Source organism: Lontra canadensis, unplaced genomic scaffold (assembly GCF_010015895.1).
Source record: "Lontra canadensis isolate GAN:19392208 unplaced genomic scaffold, GSC_riverotter_1.0 scaffold63, whole genome shotgun sequence".
In the NCBI taxonomy this organism is placed as follows: domain Eukaryota; kingdom Metazoa; phylum Chordata; class Mammalia; order Carnivora; family Mustelidae; genus Lontra; species Lontra canadensis.
Genome location: NW_022631057.1, coordinates 8,463,993 through 8,483,506, shown reverse-complemented (window position 1 = coordinate 8,483,506; position 19,514 = coordinate 8,463,993). Strand labels below are relative to the sequence as shown.

Here is a 19,514-nt window from a genome sequence, read left to right as displayed (position 1 = left end):
GCAGAGAGAGAGAGGGGGAAGCAGGCTCCCTGCTGAGCAGAGAGCCCGATGCAGGGCTCCATCCCAGGACCCTGGGATCATGACCTAAGCTGAAGACAGAGGCCTCAACCCACTGAGCCACCCAGGCACCCCTAAAAAATATGCTATATACTACTTTTAGAAGCAAAGGATGTTCTAGAATCAAATAATCTTCAGAAAGTTAGGAACTCTTTTGTGCACTTTTAATTTTGTGCTACATACATTTACCACCTTTTCACAAATAAAATAAGGGTAGGTATCATGACTTTGAGCATTAGCTTGTTGAATGGTCCTAGAAATCCTCCTAACCAACTTGAGTCTAGGTCACCCTGAACTGAAGAAAACATGCAAACTCATCTCAAAAGACAGAATTCATTTATTCACTTAACAAATCTATATCTAAAGAGTAAGATGCACTTGGGAAATCAGAAATAGCTTAATATTCCAGATTTATCACTTATGAGCTGTGTTTTTCCAAGGGACTTATTTTCCCTCTTATTCTCAACTATAAAATGTACTTTATAGGGCTATTACCTGGATAAATTAATCAATACAAGTACAATCCTTAGAAAAGTACCTAGCATATGCAAAGTGCTCAGTAAGTAAGTTTTTTACTAGTGCCATGGCTGGGATACAGGGTGCAAGAGAGGGGGTAGAAGATGAAGCTGCAGAGAAATGTTTGTTTTGGATCAGGAAGAGGATAGGATGCCATACTAATGGGTTTGGAGCATAGTCTCTTTCCCTTTAACTTGTTCTTCTGAAATGTTTCAAGCACACAGAAATACTTAAAAGCATAGTACAATGGACACCTGTATGCCCCTCCACCTAATTTAACAGTTGTTAATATTTTGTTCCATTTACACTTGTGCATGCTCTTTCTTCCCCCACAAACAAGTGCGCACACACACATACAAGCACACACACGTACAGATATTTTCTTGAATAATCTGAAAAGAGATGGGAGGCAACATGACACTTTGCCACTAAGTGCTTCAGATGCATCTTCTAAGAATAAGGACATTATCCCACATCATCATCATCATACCTAAAAAACTAACAGTAATTCTTTTAAATTAGTATCTAGTCCATACTCAAGTTGGAATGATTTCTGATTTCAAAAACTGACATGATTGGATGACACTGGTGCGGGGTGGGTATGGGGGCTCATGAAGGAAGGACTCTAGCCATGCAAGACTAGTTAGGAGATTATTGTAATAATCCAGAAGAAGAGTGATGAAAACCAGAGCCAGGGTAATGACAAGGCAGAGGAGAGAGAGAGAACTGAGTATGTACCTATCTGCATGAATTATATATATAACTCAATGGCTTTATATGGTGAACCAGTGAGACATAAAAGATGACTTTTGTATTAGTGGGTTGGGTGACCAGGCAGATGGTAATACCTGAAATGGGTCAAACTGCAGAAGAGAAAGTGTTGGTTTGTGTATATTTGTAAGGGAGGTGGAGGGAGTGCCTTTTAATGGTGGACATGTTGAGTTAGGGACACCTATCAGGTGAGCTAAGTGGGAATGTCCAAAAGTATTTGGAAATAGACGTACAATATTCAGGACGGGGGTACATGTTAAGAAGACAGAGATACACATTTAGAGGAGGTTGAAAAACTTACTGAGCTAGTAAATAAACTCAGCAAGTTTGCAGGATACAAAATCAATATATATAAAAAACCTATTGTATGGCCATATACCAGTAATGAATAATCTGAAAAGGAAATTAAGAAAAACAGTTCTATTTACAATAGTATCAAAAACAAATTTAACAAAAGAAATGTAAGACTTAGATACCGAAAAGAGCCAAATACCACTGAAAGAAATTAAAGAATAAATAAATGGAAAGGCATGCCACTCTTTGCCTTCTATCTTATAAAAGACCTTGACCCAGGGGTGCCTGGGTGGCTCAGTCATTAAGCACCTGACTTTTGATTTTGGCTCAGGTGATGCATGATCTCAAGGTTGTGGGATCGAGCCTCGTTGGGCTCCAGGCTGAACGTGGAAACTGCTTAAGATTCTCTTTCTCCCTCTTCCTCTCCCACCCAGTCCCTGAAGACGAAGTGGAAGGAAGAAATGGGTTCTGTAGAGGAGTCAGAGGTGGTAGGACAAGGCCAAGATGGGAATGATGACTCAGAAGCTATGGGGAGAATTTAAAGAAGAAAAGGAGAACTTACTTAACAGGGCCAAATCTTAGAAATCTTGGGATATTGTCTGTGTGATTGTGTGTGTGTGTGTGTGTGTGTGTGTGTGTGTGTGTGTGTGGTGTGTGTGTGAGGGGGGGGAGGTTATTTTGAGCCCCTATCAAATGCCTGGCACCATGGTGAATGCTCACATAAGTCTCCTGATCTGACCCCACAAACTTCTGGTTAGGTATCATGTCTATTTCACATAAGCCAAGTAAACTAAGTACTAACAATTACTAGTTACGTTCTGGAAAAATGGGGGTCCCTGGTGATTTCAGTGAAAGCAGTTTTGGTAGGGTGATAGCAGTGGAAGCAAATTATGGTGGGGTTAGGGGGGTAAGGGAAGTGGAAGGTAAGTTTGTGAAGGAAGGAAAGAGATAAGATTATAATTAGAAAGAGTAGTGGAGGGACGCCTGGGTGGCTCAGTCAGTTAAACATCTGCCCTTCTGCTCAGGTCATGATTCCAGAGTCCTGGGATCAAGTCCCACATCGGCATCCATGCCCTCAGCCTTTGCCTCTCTGTCTCTCTACCTCTCATGAATAAATAAATAAAATCTTAAAAAAAAAAAAAGGATGTGGATACATCTTTTGTCATCTTTAAAGATAGAAGAGACTTTAGCAGCATTATAAGGAAAAGGGAAGGAGTGAATGAAGGGTAAGAGATCAAAGATGTAGGGTGTGTGTGTGTGTGTGTACATGCACACGCGATGGGTATCAACGCCAGAGGGAGCATCCCAAAGCATTAGGTAAGGGAGCCCTCTTGGCCAGAAAGGACAGTCCCTTTCAACGAAATGGGAGAAAAGTAAGTAAGGATCAGATGAATATAGACTGATGGGAGTGTAGAAGTCAATGGAGTTCTTACTTGAAAATGTTTATTTGTTTTTGCTTTTTTTTAAGATTTTTATTTATTTATTTGACAGAACAAGAGAGCACAAACAGGCAGAGCAGCAGAGGGAAAGGGAGAAGCAGGTTCCCCACTGAACAGGGAGCCCAATGTGGGGCTCCATCCCAGGACCCTGAGACCATGACCTGAGCCAAAGGCAGAGGCCCAACCCACCAGGCCCCACAAAACCTCCGTGATCTTCACCTCATTTGAAGAGTGGACTGCACCCCCTTGGAGAACTGACACAAGGATTAAAATAACTATGATTATAGGTGTATGTGTGTGTGAAAATGTAAAGTGCTGATTTTTTAGACTTTATTTTGTAGAGCAGTTTTAGGTTCTCAGCCAAAATTCAAAGGAAGGTACAGAGGGTTCCCATATCCTCCTTTCGCCTCTACATGCACAGCCTCCCCCACTATCAGCACACCCCCTAGAGGGGAGCACATTACAACTGATGACTCTGCGCCGACACCCCATTATCAGCCAGAGCCCATAGCTGACATTCGGGTTCGCTCTTGGTGTTATAGACATCCTACGGCTTTGAACAAATGTGTAATAACAGGTATTTACCATCATAGTATCATACAGGGTACTTTCACTGCCCTAAAAATCCTCTGTTCTCTGCTTACTCACCCTCCCCACACCACCCCACTCAGCAATCACTGATCCTTTTAGGGTCTCCATAGTTCGTCTTTTCTAATGTCATACAGTTAAAATCAGACAACACGTAGCCTTTTCTCATTGGCTTTTTCCACTTAGTAACGTACATTTGAGACTGCTCGCTATCTTTTCGCAACTTGCTAGCTCATTTCTTTTTAATGCTGAGTAATATTTCATCGACTGGCCATAGCACAGTTCCTTCCTCCAATCACCTACTGAAGGATATCTCTCGGCTGCTCCCAAGTTTTGGCGATGATGAAGGAAACCGCTATGGACATTCAGGTTTTTCTGAAGACATGAAATTTTAACTCCTCTGGGTAAATACCAAGGAGTGCGACTGCTGAATCAAATGGTAAGAATACCTCTAGTTTTTTTAAGAATAATGTGCTGTTTTAGTGATGGTTTGACAGCTCTTGGGCTTTGCCCTCAAGGTTCAAGAGAGGACCCATAGGGATGACAGGTCTGCTCTACTCTCCCTCATCCCCAGGATGGTGGGGTCATGCCCCTGGCCCCAGAGCATCACACTGAAGAGCATCAAAGGGCCCTCACCTTCTAAAAATCCGGAATATTTGTAGGCACAGATAAAAATCTCCAATAACCCCATTTCCGTTCTCCTTCGATCTGTGGCTGGATAGCTTACCTTTGGGTGTGGTTTCTGAGGCATTAAGGGCTCCCTGAATGACGGCCTGTGCTTCAGAGTTCTTCTTCTTCAGAAAGTCTATCGTTTCTCGTAAATCCAGCAGCTCAGTGTCCTAAGAGAGACATGACAATAGTGTCATTAGCTGGCACTGGGAGCACCAACTCTGTGCCAGGCAGTAGGCTAGGCACTGGAATTCTTCCAGATTCGATAGACAAGGCAGGGAATTCTCTGAGGGGAGGATTCAGGGTGATGGGAGGGAAGGGAGAAACCCGCGCTCAGGAGAGAGCAGGGGAGGCGAGCCCAGTCTGTGCGGGAGGAGAACTTCCAGCTCTCGTACCTTCTCCTCTGCTGTCTCCGCCAGGTGCCGGAGGCGGGATGTCATATTCACCAGGCTCTGCTCGAAAGCTGCCACTAGATTAGCCTGAAATAAACACGGAAGGAGGTTCCTAAGTTGCCTGACACTTCGGGAAAAGACTGTTATGGGAAGTAGTTTCGCTGGTTTTCTGTGTCTGGGCACTCACCAATGCCAACAACTCTCTTGGTGATTTTTGAATATTGATCTCCCTGACCAGAAAAGGTGGAATCAAACACCTTTCTGGCCTGAGATTTTCTGGCAGGGACCAACTTTGTGAATGAGGAAGTGGTACAGGCAGCATTAAGGCGGCGGGGGGGACGGGCAGGCTTCTGGAAGCTCTTGGACACTTGGGATCTGGCACCTATCATTACCAGAGGTGGCACTGTCCCTCTGCTCTTCAGGAGGGGCATAACCTCTGGGTCATTCCTATTGTCTTGATTTAACTCCTGCATTGTGTGGAGGGCTGGCCCCCAGGGGTCCAAATCACCTCCCACTAGAAACCATTTGGTGCTTCTTTCCACCTCTGCTCTCAAGCAGCCTCCATTCTCAACTCTATCCCGCTTCTCCCAGGTCCTTGTTTCTCACGGCTGCCTTTGCCAGGCTAGAGAGAAATAGCTTAGGAAAACTTCAGGGGCCTTCTAAGTTTGGCCACTAGAGGTCACGTGTGTTTCATGAGGAGGAGGCTGGCCAGGGAGGGTGGAGCTGAGGCCACTCGGAGCAGGGCTAGCCGGATAAGCTGTTCACCTGGCAGCAAGATGTATAGGAAAGGAGAAGGGAATGGGGCTAGAAAGGGGAACACGAGGGGCGGCAGAAACAGCCATTACTGGAGGGTATCTGGGCAAGTCAGTGGCCCTAGTGAGAAGTGACAGGCATATTTTGGGCAGATCTTTTATCCAGAGCTCGAGGATGTAGGTCTGTGACACTTGTCACTGCTTCCTGTGGGCCAGTGATTCTCTCTCCCTGTTGGGCCAACTCTAGTCTCAGCCTCTGCCTTTGCAACATACCTGGAGGCTACCTTCATTTGACAGTGGCTGGTGGCAACCCGTCTGGGTCACTATGAACTGCCTTGTCCACTTGCACGCGCTGCGAACCTGTCAAGGCCTGGGCTCTCCTCAGCAGACCTAGGTCATGACCCTGAGCCGCTGACTTTCACCTGCTGTACATGGAGCTCCTGTTTTCTTGGCCTCGGGGTGTCTCTTGTTCACGTCTCTATATCCCTGCCTAAATCAGCCCACTCAGAGTCCCTGAACATCTCCTCGTGAGGGATTCCAACAACAGTTGGCTTCCCTTCTCACTGGGGGCTCCCTCTGCTCCTGAAGGGCATTCCTCACTTCTGCTACCCATCCTCTCCCTCCTCTGAGCCTTCCCTAACCCTCAGCCTCACCAGAGGGCCTGCAGGACCTCAGGGCTGAGCAGCGGCGCCAGAGATAGGCTGGCACTTGGGAAAGGTGAAATGGCTTGCGGTCTCTCCCTGTCTGGGATGTGCCCTCCACTTGGGGAGCTGGGAAGTTTCACGGAACATGAAAAAAGCTCCGTCCGCAATCAGGGGATCCCAGAGAGTTCTGGCATCACGTCTCCTGCTTGAGGGCCAGGCTCCGACCCCCCAGCAGGATCTGCCTCTAAAATTCAGAACCCATCGTGTCCGGGTGTTTGGTTTGTTCTCTCTTAGCCAAAGGGAACTTCCTGTTCGAAGAAAAATCACCGTCTAAATTCATTTTCTTGGCTCTCGCCCAGCCTTGACAGCATGATGGCTGACAGATCCAGTGTCGGTGAATCAGACACACTAATGTTCTCTGCCTCCCTGGCGCCTCTCCCCTCTCTCCCACTGCATCTCCCAGATGTGAATTTCCTGGGGTGTGCAGGATGTGACCCAGGCCACCAGCCGTGGTGGGTGGGGCACAAGGGAGGGGAGAGAGAGTTCTTGCTTATGTTGTAACTTTTACGGGTCCCCAAGAGTGGAAGACGGTGCGTGACATGGGCTTCCAACAAACCAGTGAGTGTGCAGCTTATGAGTGGAGGGTTTGGGCAAAGAGAAATAGAGAGAATGGTCAGCGTGGCGGTGAGGGAAATGCTGTTGAAACAGAATGGAAACATGCGAAATCTTGGTGGAGAGCCTTCTACCTGATCCCAATGAAGACCCCTGGGCCTGACAGCTGGGTTCCCCGGAGAGGAAGGGACGAGAAAAAAAACCCAAAACTCCTGCGGAAACTGCGGACATGGTTACTTTTGTGTGCACACTTGGAAGGCTCCTGCAAATCCGGCTCAGCTGTTGTTTACAGCTTTGGGGGAAAATGGTTCTTATGTTCTCTGTTTGCAACTTGGTCACAGGGGAGAAACTACCACAGCCCAATGAGGGGAGGCGGCCTCATTTCCCCCATCTCACAGGGTCGGAAGACCAAGGCCCACAGAAAGAAAGAAACTCATTCTACTGGGATGGACCAAGGGCAGGCTGAGGGCAGAAACAAAGAATTCTGGCTCCCAACCCAAAGTTCAGGTAATTTCTGCCACCTGCCCAAGGAGACAGCTAAGCAAAGGCAGTTGTGAGTGAGGCAGCTGGACTGGAATGAGTGTGTCTTTCTAAGCTGTGTCATGCTTGCCAGGTAGAACGTTAATAGCTAGTTCTGTGCCTGTCCAGTTATGTGGCCTGAACAAAGACAGAAACATACCCCAGGGCAGCAGCAGACAGTTCTGACGGTTCTCTAATACGTGACTACTTGTGTCCATGGCCAATGGAAAGGTTGTTCCCACCTCCAAGCAGAACCACTGATAATCCTCGTCCCTTTCTCTAGGGAGTTCAAAGACCACGGGGCATGAACTCATCCACACCTATTAATTTGGGTGGGGGCAAAAGCATTTCTCTATAAATATCAAGACTCAGAGAAGGCCAATCCCCCATTCCGCTGTCATAAAGCTACAAACAGGACCCGCTCCCTTGGAATCTAAGCCCAGCGGATACCTTACGAGAGAATTCTCCTCCTCTGGCTGAACTTATCTGACTTAGGGCCAAAAAGTAACTGCCTAGGTCTTCCCCTACTTTATGGCACTCACATTGGCGGAAAGTTGAGACGTCAGGGTGGCCACTTTTTCCTGGGATGATTCCAGTTCCCTACGAAGCTTCCGGATTTGCTGCAGAGGGGAGAGAAATACAAACTTATGGCAGCAGCAAAAGTAGGAGATCTGAAAGCAGAATGGGGCGCAGTGGTGTTAACAAGCAGAGACAAAGGCTTCACACCCTACCTCGGATTGCATCCTCTCCTCAGCCTGAAGAAGGAGCACAGAAGGAGAGAAAGAGAGAAGGAGGTAGTTACTACGGAGGTGAGGAAGCCAGGCCCCAGTGGCAGGGCGGAGAACTTGAAGAAGCGTGACTCAGAGGTACAGAGAGGCCGAAACTCAGTGTCTTGGCCCTGGCCCCTCACAGGATGGGCTGAGACCCTATCTTTGGGTTCCAATAAAAGATTTCTCTGGAGCTCGTCTCCAGCCAACTTTGGCATTGCCAAGAAGGCTAGGAAATGAAACTCTGGTTGATCTGAAGACGAATCCTTACTGCCACTAACTTGAAAGAATAAAGAATTAGGGGCAAAACAAATCTGAGAACCAAGTTACACCTAATGGCCAAACACAGTGTGCCCAGTCCCCTGCAGGGAACACTTGGTAAATTCTGTATGCTGTTAGCATGATGGAGTCCTGTACACCTGAAAGTTCCCAGCCCGCCTTGCCCTGAATGCTTCCTACTTCCCCTGGCACAGAATGGGCTCTATCACAAGGGGACTATCACTTTTTCAAAGGAGGGGAACCAAAGACACCAGAGTTTGCTCAGGAATTGGTGGTGAGGCCAGAAAGACCACTGAGGAACTGATGCACTCAACCCAGTGCTCCAAGGTCTAGGCGCCTTCCCCTGTCCCCACCCCAGACCCACAAGGCCTGACAAACAGGTAGCAGTCCCCCTCCCCCACCCAGTTCCCCAACCAACCCAGGTTCTGGGGAGAAGGGCAACAGTATGTGAGAGGGGATGAGGGAGGAAGAGAAGTAGTGCTCTTACTGAGGAGTAAGTGGAGGAGGCGCTGGAGGCCAGGGACAGCACTGAGCCATGAACTGAAAGAGAAGCAGAACACAGAGTTAACAGAGGGTTCCAGGGACAAGGGGTTCCTGGGCAGAGCCCGAAGGCAGGAGTTTGGATTCAGATTCTGGAGGGCATCTGGAGCCAACAGGAAGAACACCACAGGGGGACCCAACTGGCATCATGACAGCCCCGAGCAGGCAGGTGTCTGCTGACGAGGCAAGGTCCTGAGCAGAGCTAGCCTCCTCCTTCAGTCTATATTCTCGGGCAGCCTGGGGATGGCGGGCCCTCGCTCAGCCTGCTCCTGCTCCGCGGGGCACGAGGGTTCAGGGAGAGGGAAAGGAGATGATCGTGGACAGGCATCATCTTCTCTTCCCAGGAAGGAAAGTACTTAAGCTGCGGAAGAGGGGAGTTTCTCATCAGAGCGGCTAGGAACAAATCCTGCCATTTGGCCTGCGCGTCCTCTTCTCGGCTCTGGGGACCATGCGGAAGGCCAACGGCCTGAAGTGTAAAACCCTCCTTCTGACGCTTCACTAGCCAGACTGACAGAACCACAGCGCCCCTGCAAGGTGGCCTCCAGGTGCGGTGGCCTGAAAACACCAGCGGGAAGTCGGCTCTCCGGTGAAGCCTGGTCTTCCAGGCTCTGGCCCTTAACACCCACATCACCACAAACAACCACAGGGCCCTCCCTGAAGCTAACCCTTGGAACATTCTTGCAAGAGGAATGAGATGCCTAATTCTTTCTTGGGTTTTAAGAGCCACCCTACATCCCTGGATCTTTTCACATTTGCTGAAAGACTGGGGAGGAGAGGCGGCTGCTGGGAAGAGGGGGAGGAGCTACAGTTCTGGGAGCACTCGGAGGGGTTCCATGTAACCCTTCCATGCTCCATTTCCCTCCCCCGGCCCCGATGGCAGGTGCTCCAGCCCAAAGCCCCAGTGCCAGACGGTGCCACCCAAAGGTTTCTGGGCCCCCAGACCCTTCAAAGGGATGGGAAGAAAGAGCTGAACGGGCCCCGGCTGGATGTTCTGTGAATCATATGCGGGTGGGGGGGGGGGGGGGGGGGGGGGGGGGGGGGTGAGGGGACCCAGCAGAGCTGGAATGAGCGTGAACCGCGCTGGCATGAAGTCTCACCATCGTCCGTGGGGTCTCGGAAGGATCCTGACCGAATCATCCCCTTGGGTCTCTCGGCCAGGGACAGGGTGCTCCCCATTTGGGAGCCGCTGTACAGCTCGAAGGCCGCCTCGTGGGTGGGGATGCTGTTGGAGCGGGTGATTCTTGGCGTGGTGGCCGCAGTGGGACTCACTGGAAGGACAGAGGGGAGGGGGACAGGAGAGGCAGGGGGAGGGCAGGAGAAGAGGCAGGGTCATCAGCTCTCTGGGTCCCTTGGGGAACGGAGCACCAGGAGCATGGGAGGCAAGTGGGGGGGGGGGGGGGGGGGAGGGGGGGGGGGGGGGGGGGGGGGTAGTGTGCAGGCAGCTGCTGGTTAGGAGTGGGGTCTCTCCCGGGGAGATCGAGCCCTAATGGAGAAGGACCCTGCTGTGGGGAATAAAGGGGGAACAGCGTTTCCTATTTTAAAAGACCTTCCCTCAGCCCTGCCTGCCCGGGAACTGTCGCTTTTGAAGGTCAGGCTGGGGGAGCCTCGCAGCTTTTCTAAAACCTTCACATCACTTGCATGTGCCAATGGAATGGGATGTTGTGGTTCCGTAGAATACAACAGGCAGCCTGGGAGGACTAAGAATTCAGACCAAGACTCAGATCTAAATGATGACAAAGAGGCAGCTAGAGAAGGAGGCCAGGCTATGGGCTCTGATGCGCTCAGCACTGCGGGAGGGACTGAGGCTCTCCCCACCAGCGGTGTCATTCTAGTCCACTGGCCGGTTCTGACGCAGCAAGAAAACACCCCTCCCTGCCCAGCGTTCCCTGGCTGGAAGGTCAGATGGGTGGAGCAGGTGACAGTGTCAGGTGAGGCGCCTAGAATCTGCTTTGACGTTGGGCTCTGCAGAATCTGGGCTGACCCTGCTCCCCTTCGCCCCTCCCCATGCTGGGGTTACAGCCTCCCTGGGTTCACACCCACAGCTCCCCTTGCCTATTCTGCCTCCACAGAGGCAGGCGGAGGTCTACTCCCTCCATAAGGACCTGTGAAGAAGATTTTACACCTGCCTTGGCCCTTTCAAACACGTAAGGTGATCACGGTTTAGCCCAGCACCTACAGCCTGCAGCATCCATGCCTTTCCTCTGGTTTGGTTCTCAGTGCAGACGGAGGACAAGCTGGCCCCGTCCCCCACCTAACGGCCCTTCAGAGAGCAGATGATCTTTCCTTACAAATCACTCCCTTCTCTAGGCAAAACGATCCTGATTCCTAGTTTTTCCTCAAATTCCCCATAGTCGTCCCATAGCCCGTCCTCGTGTTCCCTTACTGCATTCCTTCACTCAGCTGAATGAGGAGGTGGATCTAGCAAGACACAGCAAAGCACATGCCTGCCCCAGGCTCTGTCCTAAGGGGGTTCGCCCTGGGCCCATCATGGCCTGCTGCTCCCTGGGGTCAGGCCTCCACTTGAAGCTTCTTCTCCTCCCTGCCTCTGAATCAGCCTTCTCTTCCTGCCTCCCTCCTTGCCAGCCTTTCTCCTCAGGCTTTCGAAAGGCCAGGATGTGTCTTCAGGCGCGCTGCCTTCAGGATGAGGCTGGTCCCATCGTCTGCCATCAACAACGGTTCCCTCCTTCCTCTCCACCAGCGCAGCCACGTAGTGTTGCTGCCCTGGGCCTGGCGGCTCCTTTCCACCGCCGACTGCCTGCTCCCTGCGCTAGTCTGATCTCCGGGCCTCGCTTGATGGCTTTCCCGTGCCATCGCTCAGACTCTCCAATGCCACAAGCACCCTACTCCTTGTGCCTGGGGGCGACTTCTCAGTTGAGGACCTTAGAGCACTCTGCCTTCAATCTGACTTTGGATGGATAAACTGAGGCACCACGAAGCGACCCAATATAGTGGGAGTCAGAGAGGAGAAGATGGAGCCTGAAGTCCAGCTGCCTTGCCTCACACGGCAGGGTGAGCCCTGCCTCATCCCGTGCCACAGCGAGTGACCAGAAGCACTGACCTATGTTGGTAAGTTGGCCCTTTGCGCTCAAGGACATGGAGAGTGCAGGGGGGGAAGGCAGCTCTGACTGGTCGTCGGATTCAGGCAGCCCACCAATGGTATGGGAGTGTCGCCTCTCCTTGGTCTCCTCCTGGGACTGAAGCTGGTACCTGTAGGGCACAGCAGAAGGGCTCAGTCTGCGCAGCTACAAAGGGCTATCAGAGCAGAGGTCTGGCGGGGGTGGAGGTTTGGAAGGCATGACAAGGAGAAGGGGGAGCGGAAAGAACCATCTAAGGAGGGAGGGAGGAAGACACGTGCGGACTCAGCATCTTCTCTCACACCATCAAGAAAGTCCCGAAGGACCGGCAGGTATCTCTATGGGATACTCTGAGATGGGGACTGAAATGACAGGGGGCCAGGAGAGCCTCCACCCAGAAGCTCAGGACAGAGTTTTACAGCTCCATATGTGGCCTTCCCAAGGGCGGGAGTTCACCTCACTGAAGAACTCAGTGCCACAGTCCTGTGGAGGACGGGGGTGTCCTGCTCATCCCACCTGAATGGCCCCCAAGGAAGCCTATTCTCTCTCCAACTTTGAAGGAGGAAAATTACAGAGAGGACGTGCGATCAGGACTGGGCTAGCATGGGCTGGGACAGGAAGGTGGAAGAGTCCCACGGGCCGACTTGTTTCTCCTCTGTCACCAAAGAAGAACACAGGCTATAAGGCCACCTCACACATCACAGCAAGCCTGGATGGGGCGCTAGGAGGTACACGCGCAGGAACCACATGCCAGTCACTCAGCCAAAGGGGACCCTGAATTCATGACTGGGACTCAGGACAGGTCAAGTCACAGTTTTTTTTCATACAGACCAGGAGCCCCAGATATGGGGAATGGCAAACACATTGAAGAGTTGGTTACCTGAGCCCTTTCTTGGGAAGAGTGTTCCGATCCCGCTGATTACTGTGCAGGAAAAAAAAAAAGAGAGAAAAGCATGTGAGTCCATCTTAGAAACCAGAGTTTGGGACCATAGGTTCATGTGACACAACAGCTAACACAGGACATCAAACTGTGAGCCCCTCTAACTCTGTGAACAAAATAGGAAGATCGCTGTAGTCTGCCTCTGGGCTTACAACTCGAGAGATTCAACGGAAATGCTAACGTCTTCCTCTGTTGGGCATCAGGATGTGGCTGGCTATTTAAAAGATCCTATTAAGGTGTGATCTAATAGAAGCCAGTGTGGCCTCAAAAGTAAAAGCTTTGGATTACAGGTGAAACTAATTATGAAATCTTGGCTACCTCACTTAATTAGTCTGTGTACCAGTGCACCCCGTGTACAATCATCACAGTGATAGTAATAATAATAATGATGATGATGTATAAACATAGTCACTGAAAACCTACTTACCTCACGGCGCTGTTGTAAAGCAAATGAAATTACTTCACGTGTGTGAAAAAACGTTTAAAGCCACAATGTGACAATGAAATACGGGACTGTCTTAACTGATGACGAAAGGAGCCAGAGGCACAGCGAAAGACCCAGGCTCTGAGGTGTCCCTCTCCACCCACCTGTCCAACTGCCCAGTTCTGGGGCTTCCGCTCCAGGCCAGCTCTTCTGTTTCTTCCTCTGGGGGTGCAGCGGCAGGGGCAGGTGGGGTGGGACCAGGAGTACTGCTGGGGAAGGCACTGGGCAGGCTCATTGGCATCTGGAGGGACTCCATGCTCCTGTGCAGGCCTGAGAGTTTGGGGTACATGCGGGTCTCTTTGGGGACACTGAAACCACTCATCAGCTCCAGGCCCTGGGAGAAGCTGGCTGAGTTAATATTGAGAATGGGTGCTGGACTGGGGGTGAAGCAAGAAGGAAGAGGGCTCCCGCTTGCTGAACTTGTGGGATGCAGGTCTGGGACCTTGGAAGCGTGGGCATCACTCGATGATGGCAGATCCAGACTGTTGGAGTTGACCTTGTCTAGGTTGGCTAGTGAGGGTGGCTTGACAAAGCTCTTAGCTGTGGCCCTGAGGGAAGTGAAAATTAAATAAAGTATTTAGAACCACAGAGTTCCAGAAGCAAGAGGCAGATGGGACCTTAGAGTACTCCAAGTCTAATTTCCCTGTGTCTGGCTGTTCAAGCAGAGGCTTATCCCAATGCTGTCGTGAAATACGTTGGAAGGAAATCTGCTTGTGTGACTTGGGGTCCTTCAAGTCTTAGTGAGGGGGACGGCACATGCATGTGGGAGACACAGGCCGATTTACATACAAATGGATACATGTGTGTCAGCAGACAATAGTAAAACCACTAGTACAAGCACTGAAGACAGGTTAAGGGTTGATTGGGGAGAAGCAACTTGGCATACAGGGGAGTGGGGGGCTGGGAAAAAGCCGTGCAAAGGCCCAGTGGCAAACAGTGGCCAGGCCATGCCTCGCTTAGTCTCAGGAATACACGGATATGGAAAATAAAGAGCAGACAGATGAGGAAGAAGCTGCCCAGTTTGGGTACCTGAGAGGGGTTGGTGGCAGCTCTGTCAACTTGGTGGCCGGAGGGTGGCTGGCTTGGTTCTTAGGAGTACTCTCTGGGGAGCCAATGCTCTTCAGGGAGATGTTGTCCGAGTCCAAGGCCACTGCCTTGGCTTTGGCTTTCTCCTTTTCCCGATCCGTCTGATTGACAGGGGCTGGAGTGGTCCGCCCACTGGCCACCTTGGAAGGTTCCTTTAGTCTGGAAGGGGTAAGGCCTCCCTGCTTCGTGCTGAGGAGGCTGGGGTCAATGCTGCTGCTAACAGGGCGAGGTCCACCCCGGCCGCCGGTCACACTCATAGAACTGGACTTGGCTGGCCGGGGCAGGCTTCGGTACTGGATGTTGGAACGGGCGCCAGGAGCCAGGAACCCAGGCTCCGCACTGTTGGACACATCTAGGCTGGTCTTGCGTCCGTTCACGGGCTTGACAGGGATGCCTGAGGACTTCTGGATTTTGCTGAGAGTGGCTGAACCACCAGTCTGCATGACGGTGGCGGTGCCTGTGGCAGGAGGCGGCTTCTTGTAGCCAAAAGATCCAGAAGTGGAGGGGCGGGCAATGCCAGAGGGAGGCTTCTTAGCATCGCTCAGGCGGTCCCGGCCGGCGTCTGACGAGGAGCGCTGCAGCCCCGTGTTCTTCACTGCAAGTTTGCCCTTGTCGGTAGCTTTGCCTTCGGGTTTGCCTACAAGAGGGCAGGAAAGGAAGTAAGGGTAGCCGAAACTGGCCAACATCACAGCAATATCCCAGCAAATCCTTTTCTTTCCCTCCACGGGAGAAGGGAACATTGTCAATGTACTTTGGTACACAGGTGAGTGGGCACTACGTAAGCTGATGGCATTTCTGGCCAGAGGAAGGAGACCGGGCAGGAGCGGCCTCAGGGTTTTGTTGGCTGGTTTTGCTTTTTGTTATTTTCTCCTTCTACAGCAGGATATTCCATTCTGGTTCAAATGGCAGAGGCAACCACAAAGGTTATTAAGAAAGAAGTGCATCACTACTGGATATTTACCCTAAAGATACAAATGTAGTGATCTGAAGGGGCACTTGCACCTGAATGTTTATAGCAGCAATGTCCACAATAACAAAACTATGGAAAGAACCTAGATGTCCATGAACAGATGAATGGATAAAGAGAATGTGGTATATATACACAATGGAATACTATGCAGCCATCAAAAGAAAAATGAAGTCTTGCCATTTGCGACAATGTGGATGAACTAGAGGGTATTATGCTGAGTGAAGTAAGTCAATCCAAGAAAGACAATTATCGTATGATCTCCCTGATATGAGGAATTTGAAAGGCAACGGGGGAGGTTTGAGGGGTAGGGAAGGAAAAAATGAAACAAGATGGGATCGGGAGGGAGACAAAGCATAAGAGACTCTTAATCTCACAAAACAAACAGGGCTGCTGGGGGGAGGAGGGCATGGAGAGGGGGGTTAGGTTATGGACAATGGGGAGGGTATGTGCTATGGTGAGCGCTGTGAAGTGTGTAAACCTGGCAATTCACAGACCTATACCGCTGGGGCTAATAATACAGTATATGTTAATAAAAAATTAAAAAAAAAAAAGTGCATCAAACAACTGGTCAAGGAAGGAAAAAAAGGAGGGGATGCAGATAGGGTATGGTCATACCTCCTTGTAAGTAGAGACTGGAGGGAAATGTGGACAAAGGCGAGAAGCTACGCAAGGGGCCAACTTTGGGGGCAATACAATTCTGATCTATTGTTTTCTTGGGACCTCCCTGGGAGGTCAAGCAAGCACCTTGTAAAGACAAGTACACCAGCCGATGGTCTTGGCAAGTGTATGAAGGCAGGTCAAACTAGTCTCTAAACATAACATACTCCGTCCTCTACCTCTTCTGAGCTGTATGATTTTGGCTCTGCCACTTTACCCTTTTGAGTTGTTATTTCTAAAGTTGTCGAGTGGAGATAGTAATATCCATCTTCCCTAACCCACAGGATGATAGCAGACGTTTGCAGAGTGCTTTAATGGTTATGATCTGGTCTTCACAACAGTCCTGTGGGTTAAGGACCATTAAAAAGAGGAGCAACCCAAGAAACAAGGTCTTCACCCTTGTCCCTTCTTTTACTCGGGGCTCACCTGCGACTTTGAGGGCGCTCTGGGCTGTGTGAGTGATGGGGGACGTGACGGCCACTGGCGGGGTCTTGCCCTTCTTCAGGGAACCAGGGTGTCCCAGGCTCACAGGCTTTTTCAGTTCTCCAATCTTGGATGAATCATCACAGCTCTCGGGCCGCTCTCTCCGCCACTTCGAAGTCCCGGGTTCCATCTTCAGGCTACCACTGTCGTATTCCAGTTTTTTTGGGGGTCTTCTCCTCTGACTCACTAAACCAGCTCAGCCCACTTTCGGCCAGTGAGCGCTTCTCTGAGTCTGTGCGGAGCTGAGGAAAAGACGAGAAAAATCAGTGTGAGATGCTCACCCGGGGATGGAAAAAAGGAGGCAGAGGGGATGGATTCTGGTGGGTGGGTGGCCCCACTCTTTCCTGAGTGTTATGTCAACCCAGGGTTTCTACGTACATCTCTAGGGGGCCGGAGAAAAGACATCCTATGTGTCTCAGGGCTTTTTTTTTTTCTTCTCTGGTTGGAACAGCTCTTACACGCATCATTCCAAGTTGGCATGGGTGCTAAATACAGGGGCTCCTAAGACAACAGCTAATGTCTTAGGTGACCGCTTGGTAGCCTCAGGTTTTTTTGGACCAGCTCTGAAAGGACCTGGCAAAGGCACAAGGGAACCAATCCCAGGGAGCGGGTGGGTGTATGTGCAAATGCATCTGGCCCATGGTTCATCTTGAGAGGGTGGCCTAGGTGTTTGCGAACTCACGTACCACTATTGTAGAGTTCCTGCGAGAGGCAGTGGGAGTCGTTGGGAGGGAGTTGAGGGAGGAGCTGGCATTGAACTCTTCTGAGCTGAGGTTGTCTGAGGCATCGCTGAGCCCACTGCTAATGGAGCTGCTTTCATCCCAGCTGTAGGACAGGAGATAAAGGTTATCAGTTAAAACAGAAGCTAAGGCAAGGAATAAAATTATCATTTGGATGGAAGAACAGCTGTATTCCAATATACAGACTGGCCAAGAGGAGAAAGCCTGAAGGCTAGTCCCGAGTTTGCCAGTAACTTGAAATATGATTTGCAGCGTTCTTTTATAAAAGAGACCCTGCCTTTATCTGGCAAAGGAAGACATTACATCCCCTTAACAGAAAGGGATAGCATAAAGACAAAGTAATTCTTGGATCCGTCTAATCATACAATTTCCTCTCCCGATCAACGGTACCATGTCTTTGTTCATTTCTGGATATGTTCTCCAGGTACTTTCCCAAAGTTTTTCATACCTGGTAACAAGGACCAGAAAAAGATTTATCTTTTCTAGGACCCCCTGACCCCGTCATTTCTCATTGCTCCCCCACTTATACAATTCCCTGACCCTGGGATCGGGCTTCGCTTCCAAGCAGCATGTACTGCTCTGCTGATAAATGAACCACACTTTAGGAGCTGTGGCCAAGCAGAAGCCCCAAATTTGTGCTGAATGGTTTCCTTTTCCCGCCAACTGCTTGGAATATCAGATATGTGGTATCTGGGAGAGACTGGTGTTGAGCGTCTGTACCTGCAAGTCTTCCTATAAAGAACCCTTGTTCGTATACTAAGTGAAATTAATGCAGCCTCCATCACTTTGGACCTTGGACTCTACAACCTCCCTCGGCTGTTCATTTTTGTGTTTAACAACTTTTGCAGTTAGAAAGTTAATTCTTACCATCTGAGCTAAATAGCCTATTCTGCCATTAATACCAACTTCCTTTGTCCTCTCCTTATTGGCTGTTGGCAAGTTTCTTCTTCACATTATTTTCTGAGTTCAAAATCTGTCTCCTAGAACCTTTCTTCAATAGTCCTGTGTTCTACGCCTTCCACCGTTTCTATTACTTCCTGCTGGACCCAAAAATGTCCTTTAGATTTCACTCAAGTTTTAGAGCCCACAACTCAAACATGGACTTCAGGAAGACCACACTATGAGAGCTTTTGTTTGTGCCTGTTGGAATCTATTCTCTAAACCCTGGCATCTGTGTTCACAGGTTTATTTGTTGGCTTTGCGTGTGTGAAGGATTAAGAGGCTGAAGATGTTTTTTGTGAATTAGCCGGTGTCTGGAAAATTTTTCCTTTTTGATTTATTTTGAGTTTCAGATCATGGAACAAAAGTCAGACATACAAGCCATCTAACTTCTTGGCCCAGATTTCAGCTGGCCTCCCTTTAATTTATTTGCTGGGAAGAGGAAAGTGGGTGGTTTGGACATTTGGCTTGGATGCTCTGGAGTGATTAATCCCAATACATTGAGAAACAGCAAAGAAAGGATGGGGATTAGAACACACTACAGAGTGATTTCAATTTTATTACTAAGCAATACAGCCCTTACTAAAACAAGCAACCTCTTTTTCCCTTCACCCATGACATATATTAATCCCACATTTACCTTGGGCTAAGATATCACAGCCCCCATTTTGTAGAGAAAGAATACTGAGGAGGAAAGATAAATTGGCTTTACGATCCTATCAGCTCTTCTGGATCAAGATAAGATCTCTGGCAAGCAAACAAACAAACTATTCACAACATGTTCTCTTGGGTCAAAGACAGAAGAAGCCTGTAGCATTGAGCCTTCCATCTGAGATTAATTATTGGTAATGAAGGTCTTGGAATGGAGCAAAGTCTTATGAAAGGGCTCTTGCAAAAAAAAAAAAAAAAAAAGCAAGGACTGCTGCAGTCCACCAGTCTAAAGGAAACCTTTCCTTTGCCCTACATTTATGGAAAGCCTCACGGTGAAGTAAGGGAGGGGAGTGCATCTTCTCAGAAAGGGTTTCAGTCCTCCTCGCCCAAAAGACATTCCTCCCAACTCACAGACTCTTTCCATAAAGTGAGAGGGTATCAGCCTAAAATTCTTGCGCAAGATTGGCTAGAAGATTTAAAGATTTCCCAGGAAAATTCCTTTGCAGATTCTAGGCAAAAGAAAAATTCTGTTGTCCTTACCCAACGGTTAAGCTCTTCCACCGGAGATGCTCCCCAGGAAGGAGCCCATTTTCCTTTTGTAAGACAAATATTAGGAAAATAATGGATGCTATAGTTAAGACTCAAACATTA

The 19,514-nt window shown here is 49.6% G+C and overlaps 1 protein-coding gene across 1 annotated transcript in view; it reads right to left on the bottom strand.

Annotated features, from left to right (window-relative positions):
* Positions 1 to 19,514, bottom strand: part of NAV1 (neuron navigator 1) — a 173,721-nt gene that overhangs the window by 16,931 nt on the left and 137,276 nt on the right. The window contains 13 exon segments of the mRNA XM_032878246.1: positions 4,393 to 4,504; positions 4,730 to 4,813; positions 7,796 to 7,873; positions 7,985 to 8,008; positions 8,787 to 8,839; positions 9,937 to 10,107; positions 11,898 to 12,046; positions 12,794 to 12,835; positions 13,442 to 13,885; positions 14,367 to 15,060; positions 16,477 to 16,699; positions 16,701 to 16,775; positions 17,220 to 17,358. Of these exon segments, the coding sequence (XP_032734137.1) occupies positions 4,393 to 4,504; positions 4,730 to 4,813; positions 7,796 to 7,873; positions 7,985 to 8,008; positions 8,787 to 8,839; positions 9,937 to 10,107; positions 11,898 to 12,046; positions 12,794 to 12,835; positions 13,442 to 13,885; positions 14,367 to 15,060; positions 16,477 to 16,699; positions 16,701 to 16,775; positions 17,220 to 17,358 (2,288 nt within the window).